This window comes from Caenorhabditis elegans, chromosome III (genome assembly GCF_000002985.6).
Source record: "Caenorhabditis elegans chromosome III".
Lineage (NCBI taxonomy): Eukaryota > Metazoa > Nematoda > Chromadorea > Rhabditida > Rhabditidae > Caenorhabditis > Caenorhabditis elegans.
The window spans coordinates 8,342,941-8,370,001 of NC_003281.10; the positions used below are offsets into that span (position 1 = coordinate 8,342,941).

General features: G+C 36.0%; 9 protein-coding genes and 1 pseudogene across 11 annotated transcripts; 3 read left to right on the forward strand and 7 right to left on the reverse strand.

The window, feature by feature from the left end:
- Window positions 1–830: 830 nt before the first annotated feature.
- On the reverse strand, window positions 831–1,396 carry ZC262.7 (Kinesin motor domain-containing protein; the record flags this gene model as incomplete). The annotated part of the gene is made up of 2 exons (NM_001306707.1): window positions 831–1,211; window positions 1,262–1,396. 2 exons carry the CDS (start codon window positions 1,394–1,396, stop codon window positions 831–833), a joined length of 516 nt encoding a protein of 171 aa, NP_001293636.1.
- A 1,362-nt stretch (window positions 1,397–2,758) lies between these two features.
- On the reverse strand, window positions 2,759–3,886 carry ZC262.10 (Cytochrome C biogenesis protein; the record flags this gene model as incomplete). Its single annotated transcript, NM_001306708.1, has 3 exons — window positions 2,759–3,023; window positions 3,377–3,468; window positions 3,716–3,886. 3 exons carry the CDS (start codon window positions 3,884–3,886, stop codon window positions 2,759–2,761), a joined length of 528 nt encoding a protein of 175 aa, NP_001293637.1.
- A 361-nt stretch (window positions 3,887–4,247) lies between these two features.
- On the reverse strand, window positions 4,248–4,982 carry clc-29 (Colicin V production protein; the record flags this gene model as incomplete). The annotated part of the gene is made up of 3 exons (NM_001306706.1): window positions 4,248–4,533; window positions 4,672–4,763; window positions 4,812–4,982. 3 exons carry the CDS (start codon window positions 4,980–4,982, stop codon window positions 4,248–4,250), a joined length of 549 nt encoding a protein of 182 aa, NP_001293635.1.
- A 1,198-nt stretch (window positions 4,983–6,180) lies between these two features.
- Window positions 6,181–7,000, forward strand: R05D3.5 (annotated as a pseudogene). Its single transcript has 3 exons — window positions 6,181–6,320; window positions 6,623–6,911; window positions 6,958–7,000. Coding segments are annotated over exons 1-3 (472 nt in total).
- Window positions 7,001–7,478: 478 nt separating this feature from the next.
- On the reverse strand, window positions 7,479–7,865 carry R05D3.6 (Putative ATP synthase subunit epsilon, mitochondrial; the record flags this gene model as incomplete). The annotated part of the gene is made up of 2 exons (NM_001392153.1): window positions 7,479–7,562; window positions 7,785–7,865. The coding sequence occupies 2 exons, from the start codon at window positions 7,863–7,865 to the stop codon at window positions 7,479–7,481; spliced, it is 165 nt and encodes a 54-aa protein (NP_001380031.1).
- Window positions 7,866–8,223: 358 nt separating this feature from the next.
- Window positions 8,224–12,234, reverse strand: unc-116 (Kinesin heavy chain). Its single transcript, NM_001382938.2, has 8 exons — window positions 12,117–12,234; window positions 11,974–12,069; window positions 11,639–11,800; window positions 11,108–11,405; window positions 10,830–11,059; window positions 9,457–10,782; window positions 9,115–9,406; window positions 8,224–8,871 (listed from the first exon to the last, which is right to left on the reverse strand). Exons 1-8 carry the CDS (start codon window positions 12,153–12,155, stop codon window positions 8,867–8,869), a joined length of 2,448 nt encoding a protein of 815 aa, NP_001370811.1. The 5' UTR covers window positions 12,156–12,234; the 3' UTR covers window positions 8,224–8,866.
- A 1,712-nt stretch (window positions 12,235–13,946) lies between these two features.
- R05D3.8 (Putative RNA-binding protein R05D3.8) lies at window positions 13,947–15,387 on the reverse strand. The gene is made up of 6 exons (NM_066442.7): window positions 15,202–15,387; window positions 15,004–15,151; window positions 14,659–14,954; window positions 14,516–14,605; window positions 14,296–14,394; window positions 13,947–14,226 (listed from the first exon to the last, which is right to left on the reverse strand). The coding sequence occupies exons 1-6, from the start codon at window positions 15,322–15,324 to the stop codon at window positions 14,047–14,049; spliced, it is 936 nt and encodes a 311-aa protein (NP_498843.3). The 5' UTR covers window positions 15,325–15,387; the 3' UTR covers window positions 13,947–14,046.
- A 294-nt stretch (window positions 15,388–15,681) lies between these two features.
- Window positions 15,682–19,609, forward strand: rfp-1 (E3 ubiquitin-protein ligase bre-1). Of its 2 annotated transcripts, none has more exons than NM_001027529.6 (9): window positions 15,682–15,812; window positions 15,867–16,034; window positions 16,084–16,223; window positions 16,273–16,756; window positions 16,819–16,944; window positions 17,036–17,656; window positions 17,785–18,173; window positions 18,223–18,603; window positions 19,070–19,603. In NM_001027529.6, the coding sequence occupies exons 1-9, from the start codon at window positions 15,687–15,689 to the stop codon at window positions 19,146–19,148; spliced, it is 2,514 nt and encodes an 837-aa protein (NP_001022700.1). In that variant the 5' UTR covers window positions 15,682–15,686; the 3' UTR covers window positions 19,149–19,603. The 2 variants fall into 2 exon arrangements, with proteins under 2 accessions (NP_001022700.1, NP_001022699.1); NM_001027528.7 differs by having other exon boundaries at window positions 15,685–15,812; window positions 17,794–18,173; window positions 19,070–19,609.
- R05D3.9 (uncharacterized protein) lies at window positions 19,468–25,779 on the reverse strand. The gene is made up of 15 exons (NM_066444.8): window positions 25,669–25,779; window positions 24,980–25,067; window positions 24,844–24,931; window positions 24,628–24,725; window positions 24,496–24,581; window positions 24,369–24,449; window positions 23,849–23,951; window positions 23,585–23,795; window positions 21,492–21,560; window positions 21,285–21,444; window positions 21,036–21,236; window positions 20,279–20,399; window positions 19,912–20,236; window positions 19,698–19,819; window positions 19,468–19,648 (listed from the first exon to the last, which is right to left on the reverse strand). Exons 1-15 carry the CDS (start codon window positions 25,749–25,751, stop codon window positions 19,544–19,546), a joined length of 1,941 nt encoding a protein of 646 aa, NP_498845.2. The 5' UTR covers window positions 25,752–25,779; the 3' UTR covers window positions 19,468–19,543.
- Window positions 21,071–23,610, forward strand: R05D3.3 (Putative zinc finger protein R05D3.3). The gene is made up of 7 exons (NM_001392155.1): window positions 21,071–21,255; window positions 21,706–21,856; window positions 21,902–22,089; window positions 22,169–22,457; window positions 22,507–22,692; window positions 22,740–22,904; window positions 22,960–23,610. Exons 3-7 carry the CDS (start codon window positions 21,903–21,905, stop codon window positions 23,396–23,398), a joined length of 1,266 nt encoding a protein of 421 aa, NP_001380030.1. The 5' UTR covers window positions 21,071–21,255; window positions 21,706–21,856; window position 21,902; the 3' UTR covers window positions 23,399–23,610.
- Window positions 25,780–27,061: the final 1,282 nt, after the last annotated feature.

The following is a 27,061-nucleotide window of genomic DNA, read 5'->3' on the forward strand; positions in this document are numbered from 1 at the left end:
TCGTATGTTATTGTAAAATCTTGTTTAAAAAACAGCAAAACGTTTATTTAATAACAGAAAAAATAATAATTTTATTTACTGGAAGAGCAAAAGATACAAAAAAATGAATTACGCAATTGGGATGTGCGGGGATTTGGGGGCCGAATTGTGCAGAAACGAAACAAGTTGATTTCTTATGAAGAATGATAGGGGGATTTAGCAAGCAAGCTTTAAAGACACTCAAACGCATGCAAAAAACAATCATAGGAGTGTTGGTGGGTGACGGGGGGAAGAACCAGACAAAACCTCGTGTCAGATTAGTAAAACTGAAACAGGAAAATCGTATAGAAACAGACTATTAGAACAAAAAGGCGGAAAAAGGCAATTTGGGTGGGGGTGGAGGGAAGCTTTAAATACTTTTAGCTTTTGAAGTTTTGTATTCTACATGGAAGACGAGAAGCCAAGGAACGAAATGGGGAGACACAACCAACCAAATGAAGATATTTTTGTTGAAACTTCCAGAAGCCGCGTAATTGTATAAGTTACTAGATTTTAAAATAAACAGAAAAGCCCATCGAAAGTATATCACAAAGCCGGGAAAAGAAGAGAGATAGAGAAGCATTTGAATGTCAGTCTTCAGTGTATTGATTGGATCAAAGAAGACGATGAGTTGATGTTGTTGTTGGGAGACATTATGCTGAAAAACTTTGATTAGTGAAAAATGGACGGACAAAAGACTGTTAAATTTGATAATACGGTAGGAAGAAAAAGAAACACTCACTCTAATTCTAATTCATAGTATAATTACTTGTGAAAAATTACATGAGCACTAAAGAATTTTTTAAAAAATCTTAAATTTCTGCAATCAACTGTGAAATAGTCATTTTTGATGGTATCTGATTGCGAGATGTTGAAGGTGTAGATGTCTGACTAAACACACCGTTTGAGCCATTTGGAGCTCCTTGTGACATTCCTGCTGACGGAGACGTATACACTTGTCCTGGACGGATTGGCTTCACAATTTGTGGAGCATTCATTCGTCGCATGTTACGTTGTCGAACAGCTTCCTTGATTCGTTCAACTTCTTGTTGATACTTCTTTCGTTCTGCTTGACTACGTTGCTTCGAATCACGAAGAGCAGTTTCTAATATTTTGATGCGATCTTCACGACCACGAAGACGAGCTTCCATCTTTGGCAGTTCAACGCGCAAATCGGCATTGTCGCGAACAAGCTGAAAATTCAAGTTTTAAGATAATCAAAATGAGAATAAAAACGACAAACCTGCTTGTGAACCTTCGTCAACTTGTCCAAATTGTTCTCCAAGAACTGAATTCGTTGCTTTTGAGCTGGTCCACTGAGAGAATCTTCTCCCTCGGTGTCTTGATTGGCTTGGCATCGAGCAACAAGTACTCTCATGAACTCCTTTTTCAAATTTAGGGAAAATTCTGGAATGTTCCAGAACTTTCTAGAAAAATTGGGAAAAGTCTGGAATGTTCCAGAACTTTCTAGAAAAATTGGGAAAAGTCTGGAATGTTCCAGAACTTTCTAGAAAAATTGAGAAAAGTCTGGAATGTTCCAGAACTTTCTAGAAAAATTGGGAAAATTCTGGAATGTTCCAAAACTTTCTAGAAAAATTGGGAAAAGTCTGGAATGTTCCAGAACTTTCTAGAAAAATTGGGAAAAGTCTGGAATGTTCCAGAACTTTCTAGAAAAATTGGGAAAAGTCTGGAATGTTCCAGAACTTTCTAGAAAAATTGGGAAAAGTCTGGAAAAAAAGAGGTATTGGGTTAGGAGTCGGTGGAGGATAATGTCAAGGTACTGTAGTGGTATTGTAAGGTTACTGTCTTGGTCAAAAAGTAACAGAAAGTTTTCATACTGTCTGTGAATTTTTGAAACATGCATGTCGTAGAAAAATACATACATGTAGCAGTGCCAGTAAACCGCGTTTTAAGTGTTTCAAGTTTTTTTCATGATGAGAAATTTTTTGAGTGATCGAAGGTATGTGTGTCAAATACGTTTAATGGTGCCAGTCGTTGCCCGCGCCGTAGGCGCGGTCAGCGGCTGGTACATATATATAAATATATTTTGACTTTTATGCAAGAACAGCTATAGCTGAAAAAATCTTACCGTAATTTCAGTTCTATAAGGAATAATTCCGAGGGATGATTTAACATCATAGTCAAATTCAATTGAATAAGTAGATGTAACCCATCCAGAAGTAAAAACTCCAACGGTATTCAGAACAAAAGAAACCGATAGAAGAGCTCCGATGAAGAGCACAAGTTTGTCCAAAGGTAACATTTGGAATCAGGCGGCTTTTGCTCTTTCTTCAATGCTTTTTATTTCAATTTTTATCAAATCATTGTTTACTACAAAATGTTTGGGAATTTCACGGTTATGGCATTGTAAAAAACTAATGGTTTACTCTATTCAAATGTGTGAAAGAATGAGATAAAATATGATCGAACTGTGTTTGATAAGCAACTCTTCATTCACAATTTCTTCCTCACTTGAAATGAGTTCCATGAAATGTGAATCATAAAATGAAACTTATTTTGTATGGAGGTTTGCGGCCTGTCAGACCTCAAATGGTTGCAGTTTATTTTAGATTATAGGTACGGGATAAGAACTGTATTCTGATAATATCCAATTAATTATTTTATGAAAGTTCACACAGTTATCCGTGATTTCAATTTTTTTCTTTCAATGTTTATTTAAAATTTAAACCCACAGAAATCAAGATTCAATTTTGTATTCTATATCGGAAAAATATACTATTCAATAAAAACTGTAAGACATAAAAGCAGAAGCTCCAAAAACACCAATCATCAGAATGGATGAGACTACGCACAGCCAAGCCGAATATCCAAGAGAAAGTGATTCCGGAGAAAGTTTGAAAAGAATACTATTTAAACCGACTAGATTCACAGCAATTAAAATAACTGAAATTATGGTAAATAAGAAAATTGTGAGTGACATTGCCGATAGTGCACCGAATCCTGCTCGTATTGCTGGTTGTAGATCATCTTTACGTGCTTTAAAACTGAAATATTTGGAAATAACCTGGGACTCCGAATTTGCCTCTGATTACCAATTTTTATGGGAAAATATATTTTTTTTGTGCACCAACTCACGTACCTATCTTACGCCTATCTCATGCCTATCTACATACATGCCTACTTTAAGTTTACTCTAGGTTCTGCTTGCTCATCAGATTGTAGATTCTAACCTGTTTTATTACGTCCGCTTTACTACCTCTTACCTTCCTAGGCATCTAACCTATGAACACCTGCTGCCGTTCTTAAAGTCTGCCTCATGCCTACTAATGTGTCTATTTCATTATTACCCTTATCTTAGAAAACAAATGCTACCTGAAAAACTAGTGAAACAACAAACCTTAACAATCCATACAGAGGGATAGTCAGAAGAAACAGGACAAATGTCAGGATCATTAGAATTTCAGCGACTCCGAACCAAGGAAACATAGTCTGAAATAATTCAATTTGGCGAAAGTGAATACACACATTCTTTGAAAAATTCGACTGCATTCGTAATAATCTTTAAAAATTCATTTTTTAATAATAAAATCTTCAGACCAATCAGAACCTATTTCCGCCCATCTTTCATCCAATCAGAGGAAGTGAGCTGTACCAAGCGTGCTGATTGGTTCCATGTTTTCATTTCGGTGGGAGTTCAAACAGTCTTTAGGAGACCGTGTTTCTTTTTCAAACTTACCGTGACTTCAGTTCTGTATGGGATAATGCCAAGTGATTTCATATTTTGAAACTCAGCATCAACTGTTAGTGGATATTTAGATGTAACCCATTCATTTGTGAATACTCCAACAGCATTCAAAACAAAAGAAAGAGCCAAGAGAGCTCCGAGAACTATTTTCAAAGCTAACATCTGAAATCAAATGCGTTTTATTTTTTTGCCTTTTATTCCAATTTTTATCAATCCTTTGTTTAGTTTCATATTTAAAACAACTGCACAATTTTAGCATAATAAAAATTGCAAAGTAAATATATTCTATCCACATAGATGAACTAAAAGATCAAAATGATCAAACTCTATAAAACAAAGTTTGATAAGAGACATTATTTTAATTCACAACTTTTTCTACAGTGCCAAATCGTTTTGTAATTTTTATTTCTTTATTGATATCTTCAAAATTACCGAGATGTTACCTTTCAAAGTGAAGTATTGGGTCAGAAACTAGAAAATATACTGTATGCACATTGAAATGTTTATATAAACAAAAAACGTCTTACAAATCGTTATTAAATTTTTGAAAATGCCGAATCTTTTTATATGAAAAGTAGAAAGAAGGGATCATCACAGGAATTAGTAAAACAGCTGAAGAAACAGAAAGCCATGCAGAATAACCAAGACGAAATGAAGTTGGAGTCAGCAATTGATTCATCATTTGAAGATCCGATCCTATTAAAATAACGGATATAAAAATAAAACAAAAAATTAACAGTGAAATTGCTGCAATTATATTAATCCATTTTTGTAGTGATATTGGAAAACCACTTTTGTAGATTTTGACACTGAAAAATATAATTATTCTTATGTATTTTCAATAACTTTTGGAGGTGAGCCAGTGGAAAATTTAACTTTTTCAGGCAAAAAGTTATATTTTGATTTTAAAATTGTTGAGAGTACCAAAAAATAGTTTCCAAACGTACCTAACAATACCATAAACTGGGAAAATAATTATTAAAAATCCAATTGATATAAACATAAGTACACTTGCAACTCCATACCAAGGAAATTGACTCTGAAAAGTTTTGAATTTTTGAAGATTCCTAGGAAACTCTCAACCTACTACAAAATCAGTTCTATATGGAACAATTCCAATTGAGCTTGAGCCATTTAAAACTCCAAAAGTCATTTCTTTTGAAAATACTATCCATTGGGGTGTAAGTACCCCTACTGTGTTCAGAATAAATATTATTGAAATGAGTAAGCCAATAGAAATAATAATAATTATATTCATCAAAGGTTAGAATATGGAACAGTAGTGTCTTCTCCGACAAAAAAATCGGATGAGAAAGCAATAGAGTCTGTACAAAACGCATTCACTAGGCGCCTTTATAGTAGAATCAACAAAAGATATATTAATCCAACTGATAAAGATTACAAAACTGCCATGGAACGTGACGAACTATTCGACCTCCAAACCTTAAGCACGAGACGTAAAATAATTGACAGAATCCAAGTAATCAGAATGAATACTGGTAAAGTAGACTTAAAAACATCTGAGTTCTTTGAGCAACAAGAGACCCACACTCGTTCTAAAAAGAAATATATCTGGAGTACAGATAAATCTAAACTTAGGATTCACTTTTTTGTCAACAGAACACTACCCACAATGAAGCAACACTAATCTAATGTTACCTTATCCTCACTTCTATCCATCATTTATTCTTGCCTTTTATACATCGATATTTGTGTTTTTTGCTTCTTCTCCAATGTAGCCATTATTTTCTTCTCATCTCTTTTTTATTTTTGTTTCGTTTTATTTATGTAATTTATTTATGTAACCACTTGTGATGGTTTGTATCTATTAATGTGTGTTTTTTTTTCTACCTCACGATATCTTACTATCGTAATAAATTAAATTAAATTAAAATCAAAGTCTAGAGGTACAGTACTTCAAGTGGTCCAAAAACCTGAAGATCTTTTTTTGAGGAAACTAGTTTTGAAAGTTTCAGTGCTAGAAAATACACTTTATATCAAAAAACAAATACAAAATGTTTTATTTACTTTTTCTTAATATTGAACGTATATGATCTATGAACTTTTATTGCTTCAATAACTGAAGGCATCTTCTGCCAATAAAAAAGTTTTATAAAACTGTAAAATTAGAAGAATTCAGTATTCCAGGGTATAGATTGAAACAGCTTGCCTGCCTAACAGGCGACAAATGACTGTGGCATGCCTACACTCGTTCCCTCTGTAAAAATCCCGCGTATTGCAATTTTAAAACTAAACGCTTATTTCATTTTACAAAATAAAACGTGAAGGTTCAGTTTTTATATCTGACGTTTGATTGTTGAGGAAATATGACAGTCAAACTCTTATTTCAATTATTTCAACTTTATTTTCTGCTCATTTATAGCAGCTTGGAGGTAAGTAATCTTCAAAGATTTTTCAAACGTTTCAGAATTTGAATCTGTTTTCAGAACTAACAAATGGGTGATAAAAAATCACCGGTTGCTGTTGGTATGACGGTTCTTCCACCAAATCAAGAAAATTTTGTTGATGCTGGATCAACTACATTGATGAATAAACCCGGTGAACCGATTTTCAAATTGGCCATTAATCTGACAAAGTAAGTTACTGAGTCTACATTCGAGGCGACATATACCTGCCATTTGCCTACTTTCGCCTACTGTCAAAATACACAGTTAATTCACGATGTGCGCATGATGCCTCAGTAAGAATCATTCACATATCGCAATCGAGGATCGAGCACATCAAAGCAGCCGTTTGCAAGTGCAGAAAGCAAGCGGCTAACAGGCATGTAGGCAGGCGTAAATCAAGAACGAACTTTAAAAACACATTTTCAACAGTTCTTGAATAGCTTTGTGTTCATTCCTATAAATTCCTGAATAAGACTCAATCTAATTGTAGGTTGAATTCAAGTGCACAGAAGATCGAAAACCAATATCAGTAAACTTGAAGTTGCACAATCCAACGGCTGTAACTGTTTCGTACAAAGTTCGTTGCACGTCTGCAGATATTTTTCGTGTCCAACCTCCACTGGGATTTGTAAAGCCGAGTGAAACAGTTTCAATTGTGATTTGGTATCAGAATCAAGACAAGAAAGATGCAATCTCAAAGAATCACTATTTCGCTTTTTACCATACCAACAGCGATGGAAGAACTGCTCGTGAATTATGGGCAAATTCGAAAGTTGAAGGTTACACTTAAAATTGGAATATCTAGTTTTTAATGTATTATTTCAGGTGTCCGTCGTCTCCCTGCTTCGTTTTTATCGACTAAGTGAACTTTGATCGAATGAAAATATTGTCATTTGTCATTTGTATTATTCAACTACATTAAATTTAGAGTTTAATGGTGCATGAATCATTTTCCAGGACTCGGCGCGATTTTTTATGGAGGCTGAAGTTCTGTATTAATTTAACAACTGTACTTCTTCTTCATTTGAAATATTTTTAAACACTGCCATGCGTTCTAGCACGAGCGAAACTTGTAAGCCACCGTACCAGCACCTACACGAGGTACGGTAACTGAAAACTTTTTCACGTGCCAGGACCCCGTTCCGGGAGTTTGTTTTGTCGGATTTTTATTATTCTGGTCAATACTCATTTTTTCTCACTTTTTCAAACGCTTTCAAACAAAACTAAGAGTTTATTATTGCACACAAATCAATAAAAAATGCGGAAAATGGCATATTGCACCGAACTTGATGAAACCTATTTGTTTATTTTTTTCTCAAATGGAAATGATCAATTATCGAATGAATCTATTGAGACTTGGACACCATCTTTCCATTCTCCCAAGCAGTGGTCTTCAAGGTGGCTTGGGGCTTCTTCACGTTGGCGCCTCCCTGTAATTTTTGATAATTTTTGCGATTTTTCATACTTTGATGTGGGACAAAAATGTGTGAACCTTTAGGAGCCCAGTAATTAATTACCGGTAATTTTCAGAAACATATTACTTAATTGAAACCTATAGGTTATAACTTGAAAAATGATAAACAGAAAATTAACGGAACGGGTTACTGTACCACTTAAAGGGGCATATATTGTTATTTAAGGGTCCAACAAACCTTGGTGCACTGACGAACGACTTGTGCGGCGATTTGTGAATAACGGACGTAGTTGAGTCCAGCAGCTCTCCAGGCGACCATTTTTGATTTTGGGGGAAAGTTATTTAACCTTAATTTATACTATAAAATAATAAAATTTTCAGAAAAAGGAAGTAAATTGAAAGGTATGGAGAACAACCTTTAGACTAGAGAAATCTGTAAAATAAAAAATAAAAACTTTATACAGTCAAAGTTCAACAGGAAACTTGATAATATTCGAAAGTTACTGAATAATAATTAGTTGGTCCAAAATGGAAACAAAACTATCAATAAATATTTAATTACATTAAACTTATTTCTCATAGTTTTCAATGATATTCTCACTCCAGAACACTAATCAGTTAAGCTCATGCGTTTGTTGGTTATTCTTGCTCGTATGTTATTGTAAAATCTTGTTTAAAAAACAGCAAAACGTTTATTTAATAACAGAAAAAATAATAATTTTATTTACTGGAAGAGCAAAAGATACAAAAAAATGAATTACGCAATTGGGATGTGCGGGGATTTGGGGGCCGAATTGTGCAGAAACGAAACAAGTTGATTTCTTATGAAGAATGATAGGGGGATTTAGCAAGCAAGCTTTAAAGACACTCAAACGCATGCAAAAAACAATCATAGGAGTGTTGGTGGGTGACGGGGGGAAGAACCAGACAAAACCTCGTGTCAGATTAGTAAAACTGAAACAGGAAAATCGTATAGAAACAGACTATTAGAACAAAAAGGCGGAAAAAGGCAATTTGGGTGGGGGTGGAGGGAAGCTTTAAATACTTTTAGCTTTTGAAGTTTTGTATTCTACATGGAAGACGAGAAGCCAAGGAACGAAATGGGGAGACACAACCAACCAAATGAAGATATTTTTGTTGAAACTTCCAGAAGCCGCGTAATTGTATAAGTTACTAGATTTTAAAATAAACAGAAAAGCCCATCGAAAGTATATCACAAAGCCGGGAAAAGAAGAGAGATAGAGAAGCATTTGAATGTCAGTCTTCAGTGTATTGATTGGATCAAAGAAGACGATGAGTTGATGTTGTTGTTGGGAGACATTATGCTGAAAAACTTTGATTAGTGAAAAATGGACGGACAAAAGACTGTTAAATTTGATAATACGGTAGGAAGAAAAAGAAACACTCACTCTAATTCTAATTCATAGTATAATTACTTGTGAAAAATTACATGAGCACTAAAGAATTTTTAAAAAAATCTTAAATTTCTGCAATCAACTGTGAAATAGTCATTTTTGATGGTATCTGATTGCGAGATGTTGAAGGTGTAGATGTCTGACTAAACACACCGTTTGAGCCATTTGGAGCTCCTTGTGACATTCCTGCTGACGGAGACGTATACACTTGTCCTGGACGGATTGGCTTCACAATTTGTGGAGCATTCATTCGTCGCATGTTACGTTGTCGAACAGCTTCCTTGATTCGTTCAACTTCTTGTTGATACTTCTTTCGTTCTGCTTGACTACGTTGCTTCGAATCACGAAGAGCAGTTTCTAATATTTTGATGCGATCTTCACGACCACGAAGACGAGCTTCCATCTTTGGCAGTTCAACGCGCAAATCGGCATTGTCGCGAACAAGCTGAAAATTCAAGTTTTAAGATAATCAAAATGAGAATAAAAACGACAAACCTGCTTGTGAACCTTCGTCAACTTGTCCAAATTGTTCTCCAAGAACTGAATTCGTTGCTTTTGAGCTGGTCCACTGAGAGAATCTTCTCCCTCGGTGTCTTGATTGGCTTGGCATCGAGCAACAAGTACTCTCATGAACTCCTTTTTCAAATTCTTCAACGTTGTAAGCTCCATATTGACACGATCTGTTAGTGGCTTGATCTCCTTTGCCGCCTGATCCTTCACCAGCAATTGTTTCATTCTACCCGCGTCTTGACCAGATTCAACACGAGCAACATCAGCTGCAAGTTTCGCTTCAGCATCATGCTCGGCAGCTGTACTGCTCTCTTTCGCAGCAGAGTATTCTGAGAAGAGTTTTGAAACTCCGATTCTGACATGGTTCAGAAGATCGTGATCAGGAAGTTGATCATTTTGAGAGGCAATGTCAGCAATGTTGAATTCACGAATAACATTGTAGATTCCTTCTTTGAAATGACGGATTTTTGGACCACATTCGTCAAGATGAGCATTGAGGAGTGATGTTGCTTGGTTCATTCGATCTTCCAAACTCTGGTTATCTTCTTGAACAACTTCCAACTCTCTCTTCAATTTTTCGCATTCTGCTTGTCGAACATCCAAGTTGACAGCAATCTCTTCCAGAGCTGTCATCATTTCCTTTCCTTCTTGCTGCTTGTCTTCAGCTTCTTTTTGGAATCGGTTGTTCTCTTCACGGATCAGCTCCTCGTTTTCACGCATAGTTCCCAAAGCTTCTTCTTGGAGAAGAACTTGTTGTCTAAGCTTCTCAAGCTCTTGCGAAACTTTTTGAATCTCATCATCTTTCTCGTCGAGTTGCTGATACAGTTTGACACGTTCCTCTTCGTACTTCTTCTTCTCTTCGTCAGTGATCGGGCCAGTTGTAGAAGTTAGCATTGGAGGAGCTGGAGCAATCGAACGTTCCATGAGTGGAGTCGACCCACCAGAAACTTCCGACACAGCCATTTGAGCAGAATCTGATAGATTGACCCATTCAACCTCAGACACTGATTCTCCAGCACGCCAGCGTGAAAGTTCCAAAGCCGCTGCCTGGAGAAGGGCGGCCAATCGAGTATTCTTCTCTTTTTCTTTCTCATATCGCCGTTTCCATTCTTCTGCTGTGAGCTCTTCGTTGATTTGTACAACATTCTTGATAGTCTTCGCACGTGCTCCGAACAAAAGTGTGGATTTAGTTTCAGCTTCGTTGAAATGTGACGGAGAAGCACAAATAATAACTGTAGTACGGGAATTTCCTCCTAGAGATTCTTGAAGAATACGAGTCAGTTTGGAATCACGATATGGAACATGAGATTTCTGAAATAAATATTCGTTTTAAGAAGGTCATAATTTAAACAACTCACAGTTCCTTCAGCCAATGCTGAAATAACTATTCCGAGTGCAGTAAGTGACTTGTTGATGTTTTTGGCTTCTTCTAAAACTGTTCCTTGAGCTCCAGTTTTGCTCACTTTCTCAGAACCAGCCAAATCAACAAGATAAAGCTTTCCGGTGAGCTGTTTCTTTGTTGTCTGATGTTCTTGTTTCACAGTAATCAAGAAGACGGAATGAGATCGAGAAGAATGTTCGTTCATGTCTGAAATTTCGTTCACATGTTAATTTGTTTAATTTTAAGTTTACTCACTCGTAACTGCAACCATTCTGTTGGATTTTCCATCTTCGATTGCCTGAAGAACCTCATCGGGTCCTCCAACAAACCGTTCGGTGGCTCCCTTCACGTATGGCACTCGATTTTTATCTTCATGAATGGACAAATTGACCTTCTCGGGGTCTAATAAATCTCGAATCTTCTCGTTGTAAATTTCATAATAGGACACTTTGATGTGAAATTGAAGATTCTCGTCCATACTATAAATGTGGTTAAAGATGTCAGCAACGATACGTGGAATGATTCCCGACAAGCCATTATCACCGATTACTCCCTGTAAAAAATATGAAAATAATTAAATTATATTGTTAATTTCATCGAGCGCCGAATATTTTAAACGTAAAAATTATCAAAAATCTTTCGGGCATTCGATTTCGGAAATAACTGCTGAAAATTAGTTCTCAAACTTTTCTTTTCATTAATCAGTAAAGATTTGCACTGTTGATATTACAACTTGATTGTCTTTGTCGCATTCTACGTAATTATCAAGGTTTTCATAATTCCTACCTCCATTGTATGTGTTTTTCCGGAAGATGTTTGTCCATATGCAAAAACTGTTCCATTATAACCGGATAATACATCCTGTACGATGTGATAAGCGGCTCCTTTGTACACTTGCTCTTGCGTGGTGTTCGGCTTGAACACTTTATCGAACACGTATACTTTTCCCTGAAAAATTCCAACAAATCAATCGATATATATATATATATTCAACTTTGCACTTTTCGTGTACTTTTCAAACAGATGAATGTGTCATGTGAGAGAATTGACACACCTGCATCCCCCGTGCTTCCCGTCCCTGTTGACATAATTGTTCCCTATGACCCCTTTGTATTACTCACCCCAAGCGATATACTGTCCTCGGAAGGGAATTTGGGCAGGAAACGGTCCGCATTCTTCTCCTCGGTCTTATTGAGCGGCCGAATACGACAAAATACCTGAAAACAATATGAAATTGGAAAATCTAGGCGGGGAAAATTAATACCTGGACACCGCATTCTGCTCCGTCTGTCCGCGGCTCCATTTTCAGAGAATAATGATCACCAGTTGGCGGTTTGTAACGGCGCCTATCGTATTAATTACCCGGCTTCTCCTTACAATGCCTGCAATAAGTATAATCAATATGCTGAGTAGAGAACAAGAAAAGATGACGAGATGCAAGAGAAATAGAGAAAGGAGGAAACGGCAAAACATTGCGAAATTTCGGAATATTTCATCACTCGTCTCGTGCGCGATGCACAGAAGCTGCGAGTTTTGTTTGATTGGGCGGCTTTGACAAAAAATAAACTAAAGGCTCATAGATTATGGATAGACAACGGAATGATAACAAAATAACAAAAACTGCAACGTTTGTACTGAATATTCAAAATTTTCACACAGAAAATAGAGAAATAGAAAAAGACTGGCGTCGATCAAACGTGGCACACACAAATTTCACAAATTTATGCATTTTTGGTTAAATTGTTCGAAAAATGAGTTCGGAAAATGTTTTATAATTGAAATAATAGCTTCAAAACAACAGGAAACTTCTGGAAACAATAAAAGTTTTTCCCGCGCGGAAAAATGTTTTAGTTGGCAATTTGTCGTGAAATCTTGGGTTTTTCGAATTACGTACGTTTGCCTATCGTATTTTCGGTCAGATTAATTTTTAATTTCAGTTTTCTTTTTTTTTTCAGCAATGCTTATTTAATTACTTATTTATATTTGACATTTTATGTATATGCGCGAGAATTAAAAATTAAAAACAACTTGCAAAATCTCGTACATTTTCAAAATTTTATACTATAAAATTAACACCATCCAGCAGTGCTCAGTAAACCCGTTCATAATATACCCAGATTTAAACCAAATTAAAACCGTACAAGCCTATATTGTGAATTTATCTGCACAAATTTGGTTTGGATCTACACAAAATCGATTTGGAAATACACAAACCTACACAAATTCAGTTTACATCTACTCAAACTTGCAATCTATGCAAATTAAGTTTGGATCTAGACAATCTTGGTTTACATCTGCCCAAAATTAGAATTTTTCATAATATAGGCTTGTACGGTTTTAATTTGGTTTAAATCTGGGTATATTCTGAACGGGTTTACTGAGTGACAAGAAAGACAAAGTGAAACTGAAATCGCAAATCCAAAAACTAACATTTCTCCACGATACTTGTCTCTTAACTTTTCGGAATGAATATTAGCTTCAATATTATGCAATAACATATGGATAAATGCGGTTTTAAATAAATTTCATAGATAAATACACAAACTAAACAAGATGAGGATATCCGAGGGCAAATAAGGAGACTCAAACCAAATATGGTCATCAAATTGACAATGAGTAATGGCCAATACGACACGATACGGCAGATGGTGAAGGAAGGCGGGGGAGACCGATTCGGATGCGAAAAAGAACGATAAGAGAGAAAAGACACTGCAGGTGGGAGTATTGTGTTCAGTAGATTTTCGTGGTGGGACCTAGAGGATGGTCGGTGCAAAAGCTTCATTGAAAAAGAGTGAAACGAGAGGAGAGACACACTCACAACATTCATTCGTTTGGCGGGAAAAGAGACGAGGGAAGACTTTAGTATTGGGTGGTAGAAAGAGTTGGAGAAAGAAATTCGAAGGGATACAAGGAATGTATTGGCATCGTGAAGAGACACAGAGATACATCCGTGGTTCCCTGTGTTCTCTTCATTTTGTATAATGTTTTATTCTCGGTCAGAGGGACAACGGACGGCCTCTTCAAACACTCACAGAACATTCGCTCACTGCGCTCACTAGTAGAGAATAAAGGAAGTTACGAGAGAATGAAACTTCGAAGATAAATCAATTTTATTTTTTAAAATCAATGTTCGTAAACTTCGAATTAAGTGAAACCGTAATTTGAGATATATGAGTTTTGTTTGATCATCACAGCTACCATTTTCTCGGTCCATAGCCACATTGAGACAATGGATCTGATTCTGGTGGTTGATGATATAGTGGTGCATATCCTGCTGCTGCAGATGGATCATAGTGATTTGATGAAGCAGATGATGAGGCATGTACAGAAGTTACGGGACGTGACGGCGTTAGATAAGCAGTGTGATTTGGAGGCTGAAAATGTAATGCAATATTTTAAAACACGTTTTACAAGATAATTTATTTAAACTTTATAAAACTTACTAGTTGCACGAGGTTTTGTTGTTCCTGCTCTTTTATCTTATGTTCCGCTATTTTAACGGACTCCTTCAATACAGCACGTCGGGTGAACATCAGAACATCCTGAAAAATGTTTCATAACGCGTTATAATACGAGGTTGCAATCAAGTCCTGATGACTACGCCTGATATTGTTTGTTGAAGAATTAGTCGCATCTTTTTTTGAAAGCATTCTATATTCTCACCCTGATGTATATTGACTTGGTTAGAAGAACATCAACAGATCTGGAGTCTGCGAAAGTTATAATGCAGAAGTGAAGCGGCCCTTCTGAATCCTGCAACAATAAAAATTAACATGAAATAAACATACAAATAATTAAAAACTTACACTGACAAATTCTACATCTGTGATTTTTCCGTAGGCTCCAAAATTCATTTTCAGTTCTTTTGAAGTTAATCTGTCTAGTGGAAAATAAGAAACAAAAAGTCGTTTTGATTCTACTTTCAACTTCTTATCATTTTCATCTTTTGCTGGCTCAACAGTGCATTTGGCTCGATCGATTTCATGAATATCTGATTTCATGCAATTTGAATATCCGTTCGAATCAACGAAAGTGATGTAGGCGTAGCCTGCGCTAGTCTTTCTCGGCTCTTTGATAAATGCTTCACCTTCTCCAATTTTTTCTGGAACTCGGCATTTTTACTTTTTTCAAAAGCTTTCGAACTTACGTACTCATGTAACTCTCAAAATCGCCGTGTTTTTCAACATCGTATCGTTCGACATCGAGCTCGTCATCTAATACATCATCATTTTCCACAGGCTCATATCGAATCGATGATCGTGTTGAAATTTTCTCCTCGTCTGGTCCATTGTCGAATACCTATAAAATGAAAATAATGACATTTTCTATCAGAACAAGAGTTTCTGTACCGAATATCTAGGAGGAGGAGGTAGAATGCACTCGTATAAAGTTCCAAATTGTTCAAAATATTTTTTAACTGTCGATTCCGTTGTATAGCTATCCAATCCTTGCACAAAAATCCTTTTTACCATTGTTATTTGGACGAAAGACCGAAATTTGAGGAGAAAAAAACGAATTAAGAATTCGAAAGTCCCGCAAGTCTCGTAAATGCTGTTCGGTCGTAAATCTACCCCATTTCCGTCTCTTGACCGTAGTCACACACTCTCTCACTCAGGTCTCGCAACGAAAAGAGTGCCATTTGAAATGTCTCTTTGGAAATCTTTTTGTAATCACCTTTTTTGCACTCCAAAAACAATAAAATTGTCATCAAATCTGTTCAAAAACATTGATTAAGTATCCGTTAATATGTTTAAAATCTTTTCCTTGTTTTCCCTGCTTTCTACCATCTCTTTAACATTTTGTATACAATATTAGAAACGTATTGATTTCAGGTATGATGAAAAGAAGTAATGAAGGTATAGGAGGAGAAAATTATGCAAGTAGCCCGAGTGACGATGGACAACAAAAACGACGCAAAATTCAATTCGAACCGGTCCGAATGCCCGCTGTTAGCAACGTGGTATGTCTTTCATTTAAAATCGAGGATACTATTAATAATCCCTAACGATTTCAGAACGATATAAGAGCTCGTGCCGTAGTTTATCAGACATCTAAATTAAAGCAGCAATTGTTGTACAAAAATAAGCGAATAGCCGAATTGGAAAAAGAAAATGAACGGTCCAAGAGGCGGCAGCAGACAGACGAAAGCAACTTTCTGAAGGTTTATAATATGTTCTCAGATGTACGTTTTTACTTATTTTCAGATTGCAATTAGTTATTTTCTTTTTCAGATTGAGAAATACATATGTACACAAACTAAGAATGAGTTTGGAGAATACATCGGAGGAGACACTGCACCAACTGGTATAGACGTTCTTGGAATGACTAATGAAACATATAACAAGTTCTTTGATCAGGCAAAGCAGAATTTGTGAGTTTTAAATTATTAAAATTCACTCTTAATTTACATATTTCTATAGACGGAATGCATTCGTATCGTATGCTAAAGCGCGCCACGATCGGGCTCACGAATCCACCATTTTCATCGATAAACTAAAAACATTGATCGATTCTCCTACCTTCAATCCAAATGGTGTCCATAAGGAGCTTACAGCCAAAGCAGCAAGTTTAGCTATACAAAATGAAAAGCTTCAATCCGAAGTTACCAAAGTTCAAAGCGATTGTTACAATTTGGAACGGAAAAAGCGTATTCTAACGGATAAGCTTTCTGTACAAGAGAACAGAGTTCAAGAATTAGAACATCAATTGGAAGATGCCCGATTTGAAACTGACAAACATATGCGTCTTGCTAACAAATTTGAGTACAAACTAGCCACCCTCGTCTCGGAGGGACAGTCTGGAGGGAACGGAGGGGCGACACCGTCTTCGTCGGGTACAACAAATGCTACTGAGAAGAAGATATCAGCTCCAGATATTCCACCAAGTGAAACAGCTGCAAAAGAAGTGAGATTTAAAAATTTTTTATCAATCGAAATGAATAACGCATTTTTAAAAAATAATTTCAGATCGAAAATCTGCGTCTTGAACGAGATGAACAGGAATCCATTGCATCACGACGCCTTCAAGATCTCGAGGAGATGAATAAAAAAGTTCAAACATTAACACAGGAAAATAGCAAGCTAAGACTAGAGGTACCGTTTTGACTATATATTAATTTTTATCCATTACAAAAATATGAAATTTTTACCCGAATTTCTTCTATTACCTCTGAAATAGTTGCAGACACAAACTTTCTTCTCTGTGGATTCAATTGTCAACTCGGAGGAATACAAGAATCTTAAAAAGTACTACTCATTAGCAATTAAAGAATACGAGCGAGTCAGCAAAGATCTTGAAGATATCACAACAGAACGTGATGCTTTCCGCAGTGCAAAGGAAGCTCGTGCAATGCTAATGTCTGAAGAACATCAGAAGACGCTGAAGGAAATTCAATGTCAATCGGATATTCACAATTCTTTCTACAAAGTATCTCATGACAGTGAAGTTCTACGCTGCGAATTCGAAACTGTTAAGGAAGAATATAATAAGACGGTGAAGCAAAGCGAGTGGGATGAAATGAAAGCAACTTTGAATACTCTACGATCTATGAATAGATCGTTAAAATCAGAGAAAATTCGTTTGCGCGAAAAGGATAAGCAATCTCAAAAAGATATCAACACTCTCAAGTCTGAGTTAACTTCACTGAAAGAAGCCCAGGATAAATGTCTACTTGTTCCTCTTGAAGACGTTAGTAATGCTCCACCGGAAGATGTTAATAAAATTCGTCAAGAATACGAATCTTTGTGTAAAGAAGTAAAACGACTGGGAGCAATGGAAAAACAGGAGAAGCAGAAACAAGTCGAAGTAAGTCATTGTACCTTATTTGACAAAAATGTGTTTTCAAAGTACACGTCCTTTCGTTATTTGGTACTTTCAGTAAACTCTAAAACATTATTTCTGCGTCTGTTCATATCTCTACAATCCCGTGTGAGAATTTACAGAAAGAAGTCAATCGTCAAATTGCTGATAAATTGTCCGAATTGGAGACTCTTCGTAAGACCAATGAAATGCTGACTAATGACGAAGAATGCATATCTGATGAGTTAGAAGCCATTGGAACAGCTGTAGAAGAAGAACAAGAACGGAATGCTCAACTGTACATTGAGAAGCGGGAACAGGAGGATCGAAATCTGAAAATGATGAATGATCGAATGATTCAGAATCAGACATTTAATCGATTGCGTGAAAAATTGTCTTGTTTGGAAAGTAAAGCACAAACAGATGCTCAAATAGCAAAAATGCACGAATTTGAGAAGAAAGCAAATGAAGAGTTGGTAACTAAACTGTCGGAATCAGTTCAGTTCAAATCTGCCGAATTAACGTTAGTTTTGAATGTTAAGAAATCCATAAATTAAAATATCATTTTTTAGACGTCTCACAAACTTGATGGAACAACATAGAAAGAACATTCAAGAAGTTGGAATGTCACGAGACGAAAACCAAATTAAAGCGGATCGATGTGAAGGTCAAATGAAGCAAATTCAAGAATTATACGCTGCCAAGGCACGTGAAATCGAAGATTTTAAATTCAAGAGACAACGTGCTGAAGAGGAACTTGAGACGCTTCGAATTAAATATGAACGAGTAAAACGAAATGAGTCTGTACCGGCTCAAAGTGGTGATCAAGTCCTCGAGGAAGCGAATCGACAAATGAAAGAAACACTGACTTGTCCATCATGTAAAACGAGGCCAAAGGATTGTATTATGCTCAAATGCTATCATTTATTCTGTGAAACTTGCATTAAGACTATGTTAGTTTCATTTTTCAAACACTAAAATTGGTTGGTTTGACCTAGACGCAAAAATTTTCAATTTTTAATTAAAAAAAATGTATCGACACGCGTCTTTAGAGAGTACTGTAATTTCAAACTCTTGATGCTACGAAATTTTCATCAATTTTTCATAGTTTCTCGATAAAAAATGTCAACTGAATATGAAATTTAAAAAAAACCCGAATTTTAACAAATTGTGAGAATTTGGTATTACAATACCTATTTCTCACAATCTTTTAACTAATAAAAAAGTGCAACTAGTTATGAAAATTCCGCTAAAACAAAAGTCTGAGACTACAGTACTCTTTGAAGACGCACACCTTTTCCCATTTAACAAAACATTTTGTCGTGTATTTTCAGCTTGAAATTTCGCGTCGGAGTAAAACGAAAAATACATATTCAAGCGATATCTCGCATTTCTAGCTTATGATTCAAAAAATTCCAGGTACGACACTCGTCAACGGAAATGCCCGAAATGCAACAGCAACTTCGGAGCCAATGACTTCCATCGTATTTTCATCTAGAACCGCCATTAAATTATTTAGTAAATTTCCTCATTTTCTCAATCTCTCAGTTCAACATGGGTTTCTGTCCTCCGTTTTCTCTGTTTTGGTCCCTTCCCCTCCCCCCACCTCTCACAGCGCAATTTCTAAGCTTCTATCTTAAACTGTCTCATCCTATCAAGTTATTGAATCACTATCTCTATAGTTAGTCGGCTTATATTATTTGAATTCTGTTCTGATACTCTGAATCTCCGTGATGATGCCACGGCACGCACACATCCACAAGTTTATGAACTTTGTTGAAGTTGATATTGATATAATTTTGAAGTTGTAAATTCTTATGTTTTTTCTCATTTTATTAAAAATGTATAGTAATAGTTATTCTTGTTTCAAAAATTATGCATGATGATAATATATCAAAGTTCTGAATGTTGACTAGATTCTGTTGGTGCTCCACCTCCTTGCATAAATGGGCAACCACCACCACCACCCTCTGTAATTGGTGGATGACGAGAGAATGGCTGAAAATTCAAGAGATTTTATTTGACTGGAAACAAAACTTTTACTTACATCGGAATCCAGGAAAAGTGTGTGATCTGGAAGAACAAGAGTCTCCTCGAATCCGAATACTTCGTTCACTTTTTCAACTTGAAGATATCTTAATGGATGTGGCTCTTTTGTTGAGAGAACTTCTGTAATTTCGGTCTCGGCACGATGAATTCTTTGTTAAATTCAACAAAAATCACGAAACTTCGCGTATGGCTAAGTATCTGGAAAAACTCACGATCCGCTTCAGATGTAATAATCATCTGGAGAATTTTCTGAAGATGATCAGGGCATTTAGGCTTTGAAATTGGAATTCGATGCACTCGATCCTTGTTCAAAAACACAATTATTGATTCGTTCTCCCCAACTCCCAATGCTTTTTTGGTTTTCTTAATCATCTCACTTTCCCCATCAATTTTTGTGAAAATATAGGTTTTCCGAGCATCTTGCCGAGCAGACAACTTCGAGAAAGGCTCAAATTCCCCTGCGCCGCCAATTTGAATAAGAATTGGACGTTTTTGATGAAACAGTAGATCCGTTGTGAAACCATTTGAAATACCAATCTAAAACTTGAAATTTTCTCTTGATATAAAATAGAAACATACAATTGAAGGAATCGAAGATTTTGTGATAAACTCCATCAAAGTGGCTGGATCAAATTTTCCTGAATAATCCGTTCTTTTTTGTTTTTCAGCATGACGATATGTGGTTATGGCCGGTTTTGAGCTGAAAAAAGATTATTATCATTACTCAGCTGGAAAAAAATGGTCTCGACACGATCGGAAATTGTTTTTTGAAGGCTACGAAAAGGAATGTGCGCCTTTGAGGAGTACGGTAGTGCACGTTATTCTCGTTTTTTACTGCTTTTCCACATTTCCACATTTCCAAATTGCAAATTTCTTTAAGACATTATATATTCTCTGGCAAGACGTTTTTTTATAATCGAAACATTAGACAAATTTCGTTATTCAGGATACATATAGGTTTTCGAAGTTTCGGAAAAAAAACTATTTTAAATTCCGCGCGCAAATAAGCGCCCTTCGTGTGTACTCCTCTCGGATAATCAAATAATTAATTTGTCAATTTGTTTTTTCAGCATAATTTTAAGTTATTTTCATATTTTCTCATGATTTTTTCTGCTTTTTTAATTGTGCTAGGGGCAATTGAAAGTCTATGAACACACTTCAAACCAATTGATTGTTCAATAACATCTAAAATTACACAAAACGCGATTTTTTCAATTATTCAGTTATTATTGTTCTTCGAAACAATAATTTTCGATTAAAAAAAACCAACAAAACCTTAAAGGTTTATTTAAAATATATTTGATCGTATCGCGACTACTATCTTAAACCAACTTACTTTTCGTTTATAAAATAAGCTACATAATATTTTCCAGATAACTTCTCAGCGGCAATTTGAAAGTGTTGAAAAGATGTATCCTGATCAGATGGGAATACTCCAATTGTCACTGATGATCGCTTCTTCCCTCCAACAATTCCTTTCTTAAACTCGGAAAGCTTCGATTCATTTGGAAGTCTTTGAATCGCTCCGGATAGTGATCTGGAAGGATTTATCTAAAGTAATATCTAAATTTAAAAATTTACTCACAATTCAACCCAATTTTCGTAAAACTCCACGTCCCCAATATTCTCGGTTTTTCCAGTATTCTGCCCATTTCTATACGAGACAACAGTATGATAGTCTTCAGAGTTGAGGCCCTGACAAAAATCAGCGTTGTCATGACAGGGAACATGTGCCAAAAGAGTGTCTGCAAGTTATAAAATTGCCATTTTTCTCTAAATTTCTATGGAAAACCTTCAGAAATCTTTATCTTGTCGGCTACTCGTGACCAGAGATTGAATGTATGAAGACTGACCATTCTATCTGAAAATTTGGTTAACACTTAAAAAAAACCTTGTATATATTTAACTTTGAAAAATATATTCAAAACTTTCACGTGCTAAATGTTCAATATCACGTCGCATGAAGAATCCAATTTCTCTGCACCTGTCTATATCTTAATTTTCAGTTCTGCGGGTCACCACGTCAAATAGGTCACCATGAGGTCGAAAGTTCAAGTAGGGTCATCCAAGTGCCGAAGACAAACTGTTCCAGATAAATCAGTTCGAGTTTTGTTTATCCAGAACACAGTGATCCAGAACTGCTTACGTCTTCTAAAGGTTTATGGTTTGTTCGGCAAAAGCTAACTGAAATTGTGTTTCCAGAATGGAGTCTCCAAATATGAGAAAACGTCTAATCGAAATGGAATCATCGTTGGAAGTGAAGAAGACAGCTACTACAGTGAAACAAGAACCACTTGAGACTTCATCTCCACTCCTTGCATCCATGATTTCGACTGCACCCAACCCACCACCGACTTCGCCTCATGCTCTGAACTATCTGACTCTTTTGGGTTTGTTGTTTTTTGTCATCAAATTAAATATTTTGATAACTTTCCTTGAAATCTAAAATAAATATGCTTCAATTTTCAGCTGCGTTCCGGCAATTTCTCCACGGATACATCCAAGCTGGTGGAGATGAAAATCTGGCGAACACTCTTGGCAACTACGTCGCTGCTCTTCCAATGCCACCTAATTCTCTGAACCCAATCGGTCCTCTGAATGCTCCAAAATCTCCATTCAAGCAGCAGCAGAAGTTTCACTCTATCATAAAAGCTGTCAAACGGGAACCAGTCTCGGAGCCGGCGCAAAATGCAGGATCCGGTGATTCCTCTGTGACGTTGAGTTCGGCACTCGGAGAAGATGCTGTGCCACAAAATAGGTGTGTTAAACTACCGAAAGACTAAAAAAACCTCAATATTTCATTCCAGAGGTTCATGTACTAGCATGAAGCCCGTGCCCAGATTTGTGATGCTTCCAGTTGTTGCTGCACAGTCTGCTTCGCCATCTGCTTCTGGTCCTACATCTGAGATTCAGCAACTTCGTGAAGCTGCATTCGGAAGATACAAGAACGTGTTGTGTGTGATTTGCAACGAATGGATTTGTTCGAGAAATCGGTTCGTTTTTCCCGAAAGTGATTCGATTAATTATCTGAATATTCCAGAAAGAATCACATCGAAGCTCATCTGAACTACCGTCCATACAAGTGCTCCGCGTGCAGCTATGCCAGACGTCGTGAAATCTTTGTAGATCAACACATCAGAACTCAGCACAAAGGTGTTGAAGGAGTTGTGATGCTTAGTGATGTGGATCTTCATGTTGCCATGGAGTAAGTCATGAAATTTCAAGAAATCTACCGTACTACTACAGTCCAAAATTTTCAGAGTTGATCGCCTTGCTGAAGAATGTGTGACTAGAACACGTAAAATCATCGACACAATGCAAGAAAAGAAAGATGGTGATTTCGGAGAAAACAAGGACTTTGACGAGAAAGCTCTCCAAATGATGCTTGCAGAAGAAGCTGAAAATAAGGTTGTGGTGATCGAGTCTGTGAGCCAAGTCCGTCCGAAAGTTGCCAACTATCATCGAAGACAACGTACAAAGGTTCTCAAGAAAATCTACGATACCGATGTAGCCAAGCAGACCGAGTTGAAAATTGTGAAAGACGAAGAAGGAGGTGTTCCGACGATGTCGATAAAACTGGAGGAAGGATTTGAGATCAATTTAGAGGATTTGATGAAGATGGTTGGAGCTGGAAGTTCGATCACTGATTCAAATGAACCTGGGCCCAGTGAGATCAAGAAGGAACTAGCCGAAGTCTGAAACCATTTATTTCTAAATTTTTGTCTATTTTTCTTTTAAATTCATCCTGTAGTCTTCAATACTCCCATATGAAAGGCCACACATTCCCCAATCTCTTCTTGTATCATTTCCATATTGGACAACTTTTTGTTTTTCCAATTTCACCTCCCATTGTTCAAATAAATATTGTATCAAAAAATGACTCACTGCTATTCCAGAATAAAATGAACACATTTCTGAACTCCTCCAGAAGTTTATCAAATTCTTTTGTTGAATCGATTCTTCTCAAGGAATCTGAGTTCAATTTGAGATTCGCGCCAGTTCGAACCTCTAGAAGTGCAGGCTCCAGAAGTATAAGCTCGTTTGGACCAAATTTTTCCATTGAGATTTTTTGATGGCTTCGTTTTCCACTCAAAGACTGAAATGTGTAAGACGTTAATACTACTGTAGTTTGGAAAGTGAGAAACATACATCCATTTCCTGAACTGTTAAAGCTCTTATATATCCAACTTCTTTTTCAGCTTCAGATGATGCAAATGCAATTAGAGATGATGGAGAATGACGAGAAAATGCACTGGAATTATTTTCTATTTATATGAATGAAAAATCAAAATGACAATGATTTTTGGCTGCTCTCGGAAAATGGTATATCATTTTATCGTACGTGTCTACAGCCTTTTTTCTTAAGGCACGGGTGCCTGTTTAATTTGGAAATTAAGGTGGACCAGGCACGTCCTACCTACACACCTGTCTGGGCGCCTTCCTGTCTGGTTAGGTCTCTGTCCCATTTCCAGGTGCCTAGCTACATATGAGTGTGCTTCCCTCCTGATGCCTACATGCCTACCTACTACCTACGCGTACCCTTCAAGATCTTTTTTCTGTCAAATTAGAAAAAAAAATTCACTGAAAAATGTGAAAGAGCAGTTGATATTTGGAAACAAATAAAACAAATAAAAACTCATATTCCAGATAAAATTAATTGGAAACTCACTCCAAAAGTGCCATTTCAATAGTTCCATCATTTTTCTCATTGAACTTTCGATCGAATGTATACGTAACTGCCCCTTTTTGTCTGGAATTTTAAGATTTGGGTTTTTAGAAAAAGCTTAAGAACTTACTGATCTTCAACAATCAAATAATTCCAAGTTCCTGAAGCAGGATATTCCTGACACCTATAGTGATCTGTAGGAGAAGAGCATTCAATCTGGAAGTTTCACCTTGAAATTACTAATATTTAAAATTCAGCTTACGTTCTCATTTTCCAATGTAAGTCTTGCAGATTTAGCAAGCCTTGTTCGGATATCTTTCAGTACATTCACCACTCTCGAAGAAAATGTCTTCTCTTGAACTGGAATTATAAACAATTAATTATTATTCTATTTTTGGGCTTTTTGAAGTAAAGTGTATTTAGTTTTATTATCAAGGAATAAATATTATTTCGGAAAAAATTGTACCGCAATACTTACCATTTGGAGATCTATAAATATACGTAGATTGAATAAAATGTGGCTCTGGAACAATTCCTGGTGCAGCTGTCTCATCGTAATCCCATCCCTATAATAAATACAAAAGTATTTTTAAAAAATTTCAAAAGTAGATCACCTCATCTCCATCAGGAAATTTACCAGGCGGGCTTGGTCCAGATGGTGGTCCCGGAGGTTTAACTCCCATCATATGAGGACAGTGACATCTGAAAATATGTCATCTAAGAACATTTGAATGAAAAATATTACGGCTCTAAATAAACGTCCACAACGACTAAATATCATAAATAAAAACTTTTTTAGACTGTTCAAAAATTTCAGTCAAAGTTTTGCTAAATTACCAAAATATTCAAAATGTGGGTTTTTTGAGTGATTTTCAAACCTCCAGAATGCTAAAGTTTTAAAACTGGTATCAACATTGAAACATAAAATTTTTAGCCGGCTTCAAAATTATTACAGTAACGTTGAGTTTCCTCATTTTCGAAAAAAAAAAACATTTCAACAAAGTTTTGAAATGTTTTACTGTTATTTGGTCATTTTAGCACCATAGGAGCGGTTTAGAAAAGTTTTCTTGCCCACCAAACTTGACAATTAATCAAAAGAATAATTTTGATTGAATACTCAACTCCGTTGAGCCATATAACTGTAATTTTCAGCTACTATCAGGTTTTCTAAAAATATTCCAATTGAAGCAATCTAGAATTTATATTGTGAACCGGGGCACTCTTCAACTAATCCATCAACTTATTGAATCTAGGTCACTAGTTGAGACAGTTTCTTGATGTCTCCTTTCCCTCAAAAATTTACCTTACAACTCCGATAAATGCCACAAATCCTAGACACCTGATTGAATATTGAAACAATGTAGGACCCCTATTCGACGGCCACATTTTTAAAGAATATAGATGTCAAGAATGACAATAAGAAGTAAGAATGAATGGGCAAACGAAGTCGAGAGATGTCCTTGGGAATGAGATACCGAGAGAAACCGGAGAAAAGAAGACCTTCTTTTGATGACGGGAACGATGGTAAAGTGTGTGTTTGTGTGGTGTGAGGAGGAGAAGGGTTATGGAAATTGATTGGATTTTTCTGATTGACTGGGATGATAACGGAAAAGCTCTTGGTGTTTTTATTGTGTGGAGAATTTTGAGAGAGCAGTGCTGAAAGCAGGCACAAAAGTACCTAAGTCTACAAGGTCTTTCGCTTTGAACTACACTGTTACTCAAGGGTTATTGGAGTACTGTAAGGTGCTATGTTTTTTGAAATGTAAATGAAAATCTATTACTTGACCACTACATTCTGAGAATGCACATTGGAAAACATACCTGACGAATAGAATATCTCGTTGCGAAAACTACATTTATTCTTTATATGACTACTGTAGCACTGGTGTCGATTCACGGGATCTCCATTTTCGAAATGAATTTCTGTTCGAATTCTGACAGCGATATTCAATTTTTCATTTTTCGTAATGCTTTGTATTCTTTTTTTGTGTTTTCTTTTAAAATTTTATCCATTATGAAAATTTACTTCCATAAATCGAAACAAACGCTACAGTAGTCATTCAACGAGTTACTGTAGTTTTCGTTATGAGATATTTTGCGCGGCAAATATGTTGCGCAATATGTATGTACGTATTCTCAGAATTCTGTGTAACGCTGGACTAAATCTCAGCTTTGGAAGATTTAATATTACTTAATTATGTAAGTGTTAGATAAAATATTTTGATTTGTTTCCGTTTTCGAAATCTTCACGACTATCATACTTTTTTTGAAAAATTAGTTCCAAACTTCCCAATTCCATAAGCCTCAGTCTATCAGCTGCAAATTTTCACACACATTTTCTCGCTTTTATTATATCTCAAACGTTTTCAATTATTTTTTTTGCAACGAATTCCCATGGATTCGCAGATATTTCGGGATAAAATAATTGTTTTTGCGTTTTGGTAAGCTTATTTATTTATCATCACAACACATGAATTATCAGAATAAATCTTCCTATCATTCTATTCAGTTATACAACATTCTCTGATTCGCATTACTACTTCCGTTGACGTTAATTTCATACACATCTCGTGATCTGAATGAAAATAACTTTTTTTTTCAAAATGCAATTTTTCTCGTTTTCTGCAAAATTTAAGATATCAAATATGTAACACCTGTTCCTTAGATCATAAACTTTTTTCAAGTTGAAAATAGAA

Coding starts and splice junctions, on each gene's coding strand:
- unc-116 (NM_001382938.2), bottom strand. CDS start 12,155: ATGGAGCCGCGGACAGACGGAGCAGAATGCGGTGTCCAG. Junction 11,801..11,973: donor AGGACAGTATATCGCTTGGG/GTGAGTAATACA, acceptor GGAATTTTTCAG/GGAAAAGTATACGTGTTCGA. Junction 10,783..10,829: donor CAGCATTGGCTGAAGGAACT/GTGAGTTGTTTA, acceptor TATTTATTTCAG/AAATCTCATGTTCCATATCG.
- R05D3.8 (NM_066442.7), bottom strand. CDS start 15,324: ATGGTAAAAAGGATTTTTGTGCAAGGATTGGATAGCTATACAACGGAA. Junction 15,152..15,201: donor CTCCTCCTCCTAGATATTCG/GTACAGAAACTC, acceptor TTCATTTTATAG/GTATTCGACAATGGACCAGA. Junction 14,227..14,295: donor AACAAAACCTCGTGCAACTA/GTAAGTTTTATA, acceptor TTACATTTTCAG/CCTCCAAATCACACTGCTTA.
- rfp-1 (NM_001027529.6), top strand. CDS start 15,687: ATGATGAAAAGAAGTAATGAAGGTATAGGAGGAGAAAATTATGCAAGT. Junction 15,813..15,866: donor TGCCCGCTGTTAGCAACGTG/GTATGTCTTTCA, acceptor TAACGATTTCAG/AACGATATAAGAGCTCGTGC. Junction 16,035..16,083: donor TTTATAATATGTTCTCAGAT/GTACGTTTTTAC, acceptor TTTCTTTTTCAG/ATTGAGAAATACATATGTAC.
- R05D3.3 (NM_001392155.1), top strand. CDS start 21,903: ATGGAGTCTCCAAATATGAGAAAACGTCTAATCGAAATGGAATCATCG. Junction 22,090..22,168: donor GAACTATCTGACTCTTTTGG/GTTTGTTGTTTT, acceptor TTCAATTTTCAG/CTGCGTTCCGGCAATTTCTC. Junction 22,905..22,959: donor GATCTTCATGTTGCCATGGA/GTAAGTCATGAA, acceptor CAAAATTTTCAG/AGTTGATCGCCTTGCTGAAG.
- R05D3.9 (NM_066444.8), bottom strand. CDS start 25,751: ATGTGGCCGTCGAATAGGGGTCCTACATTGTTTCAATATTCAATCAGG. Junction 21,561..23,584: donor CATTTTATTCTGGAATAGCA/GTGAGTCATTTT, acceptor CCAAATTTTCAG/ATAGAATGGTCAGTCTTCAT. Junction 19,649..19,697: donor CACTTTTCCTGGATTCCGAT/GTAAGTAAAAGT, acceptor TTGAATTTTCAG/CCATTCTCTCGTCATCCACC.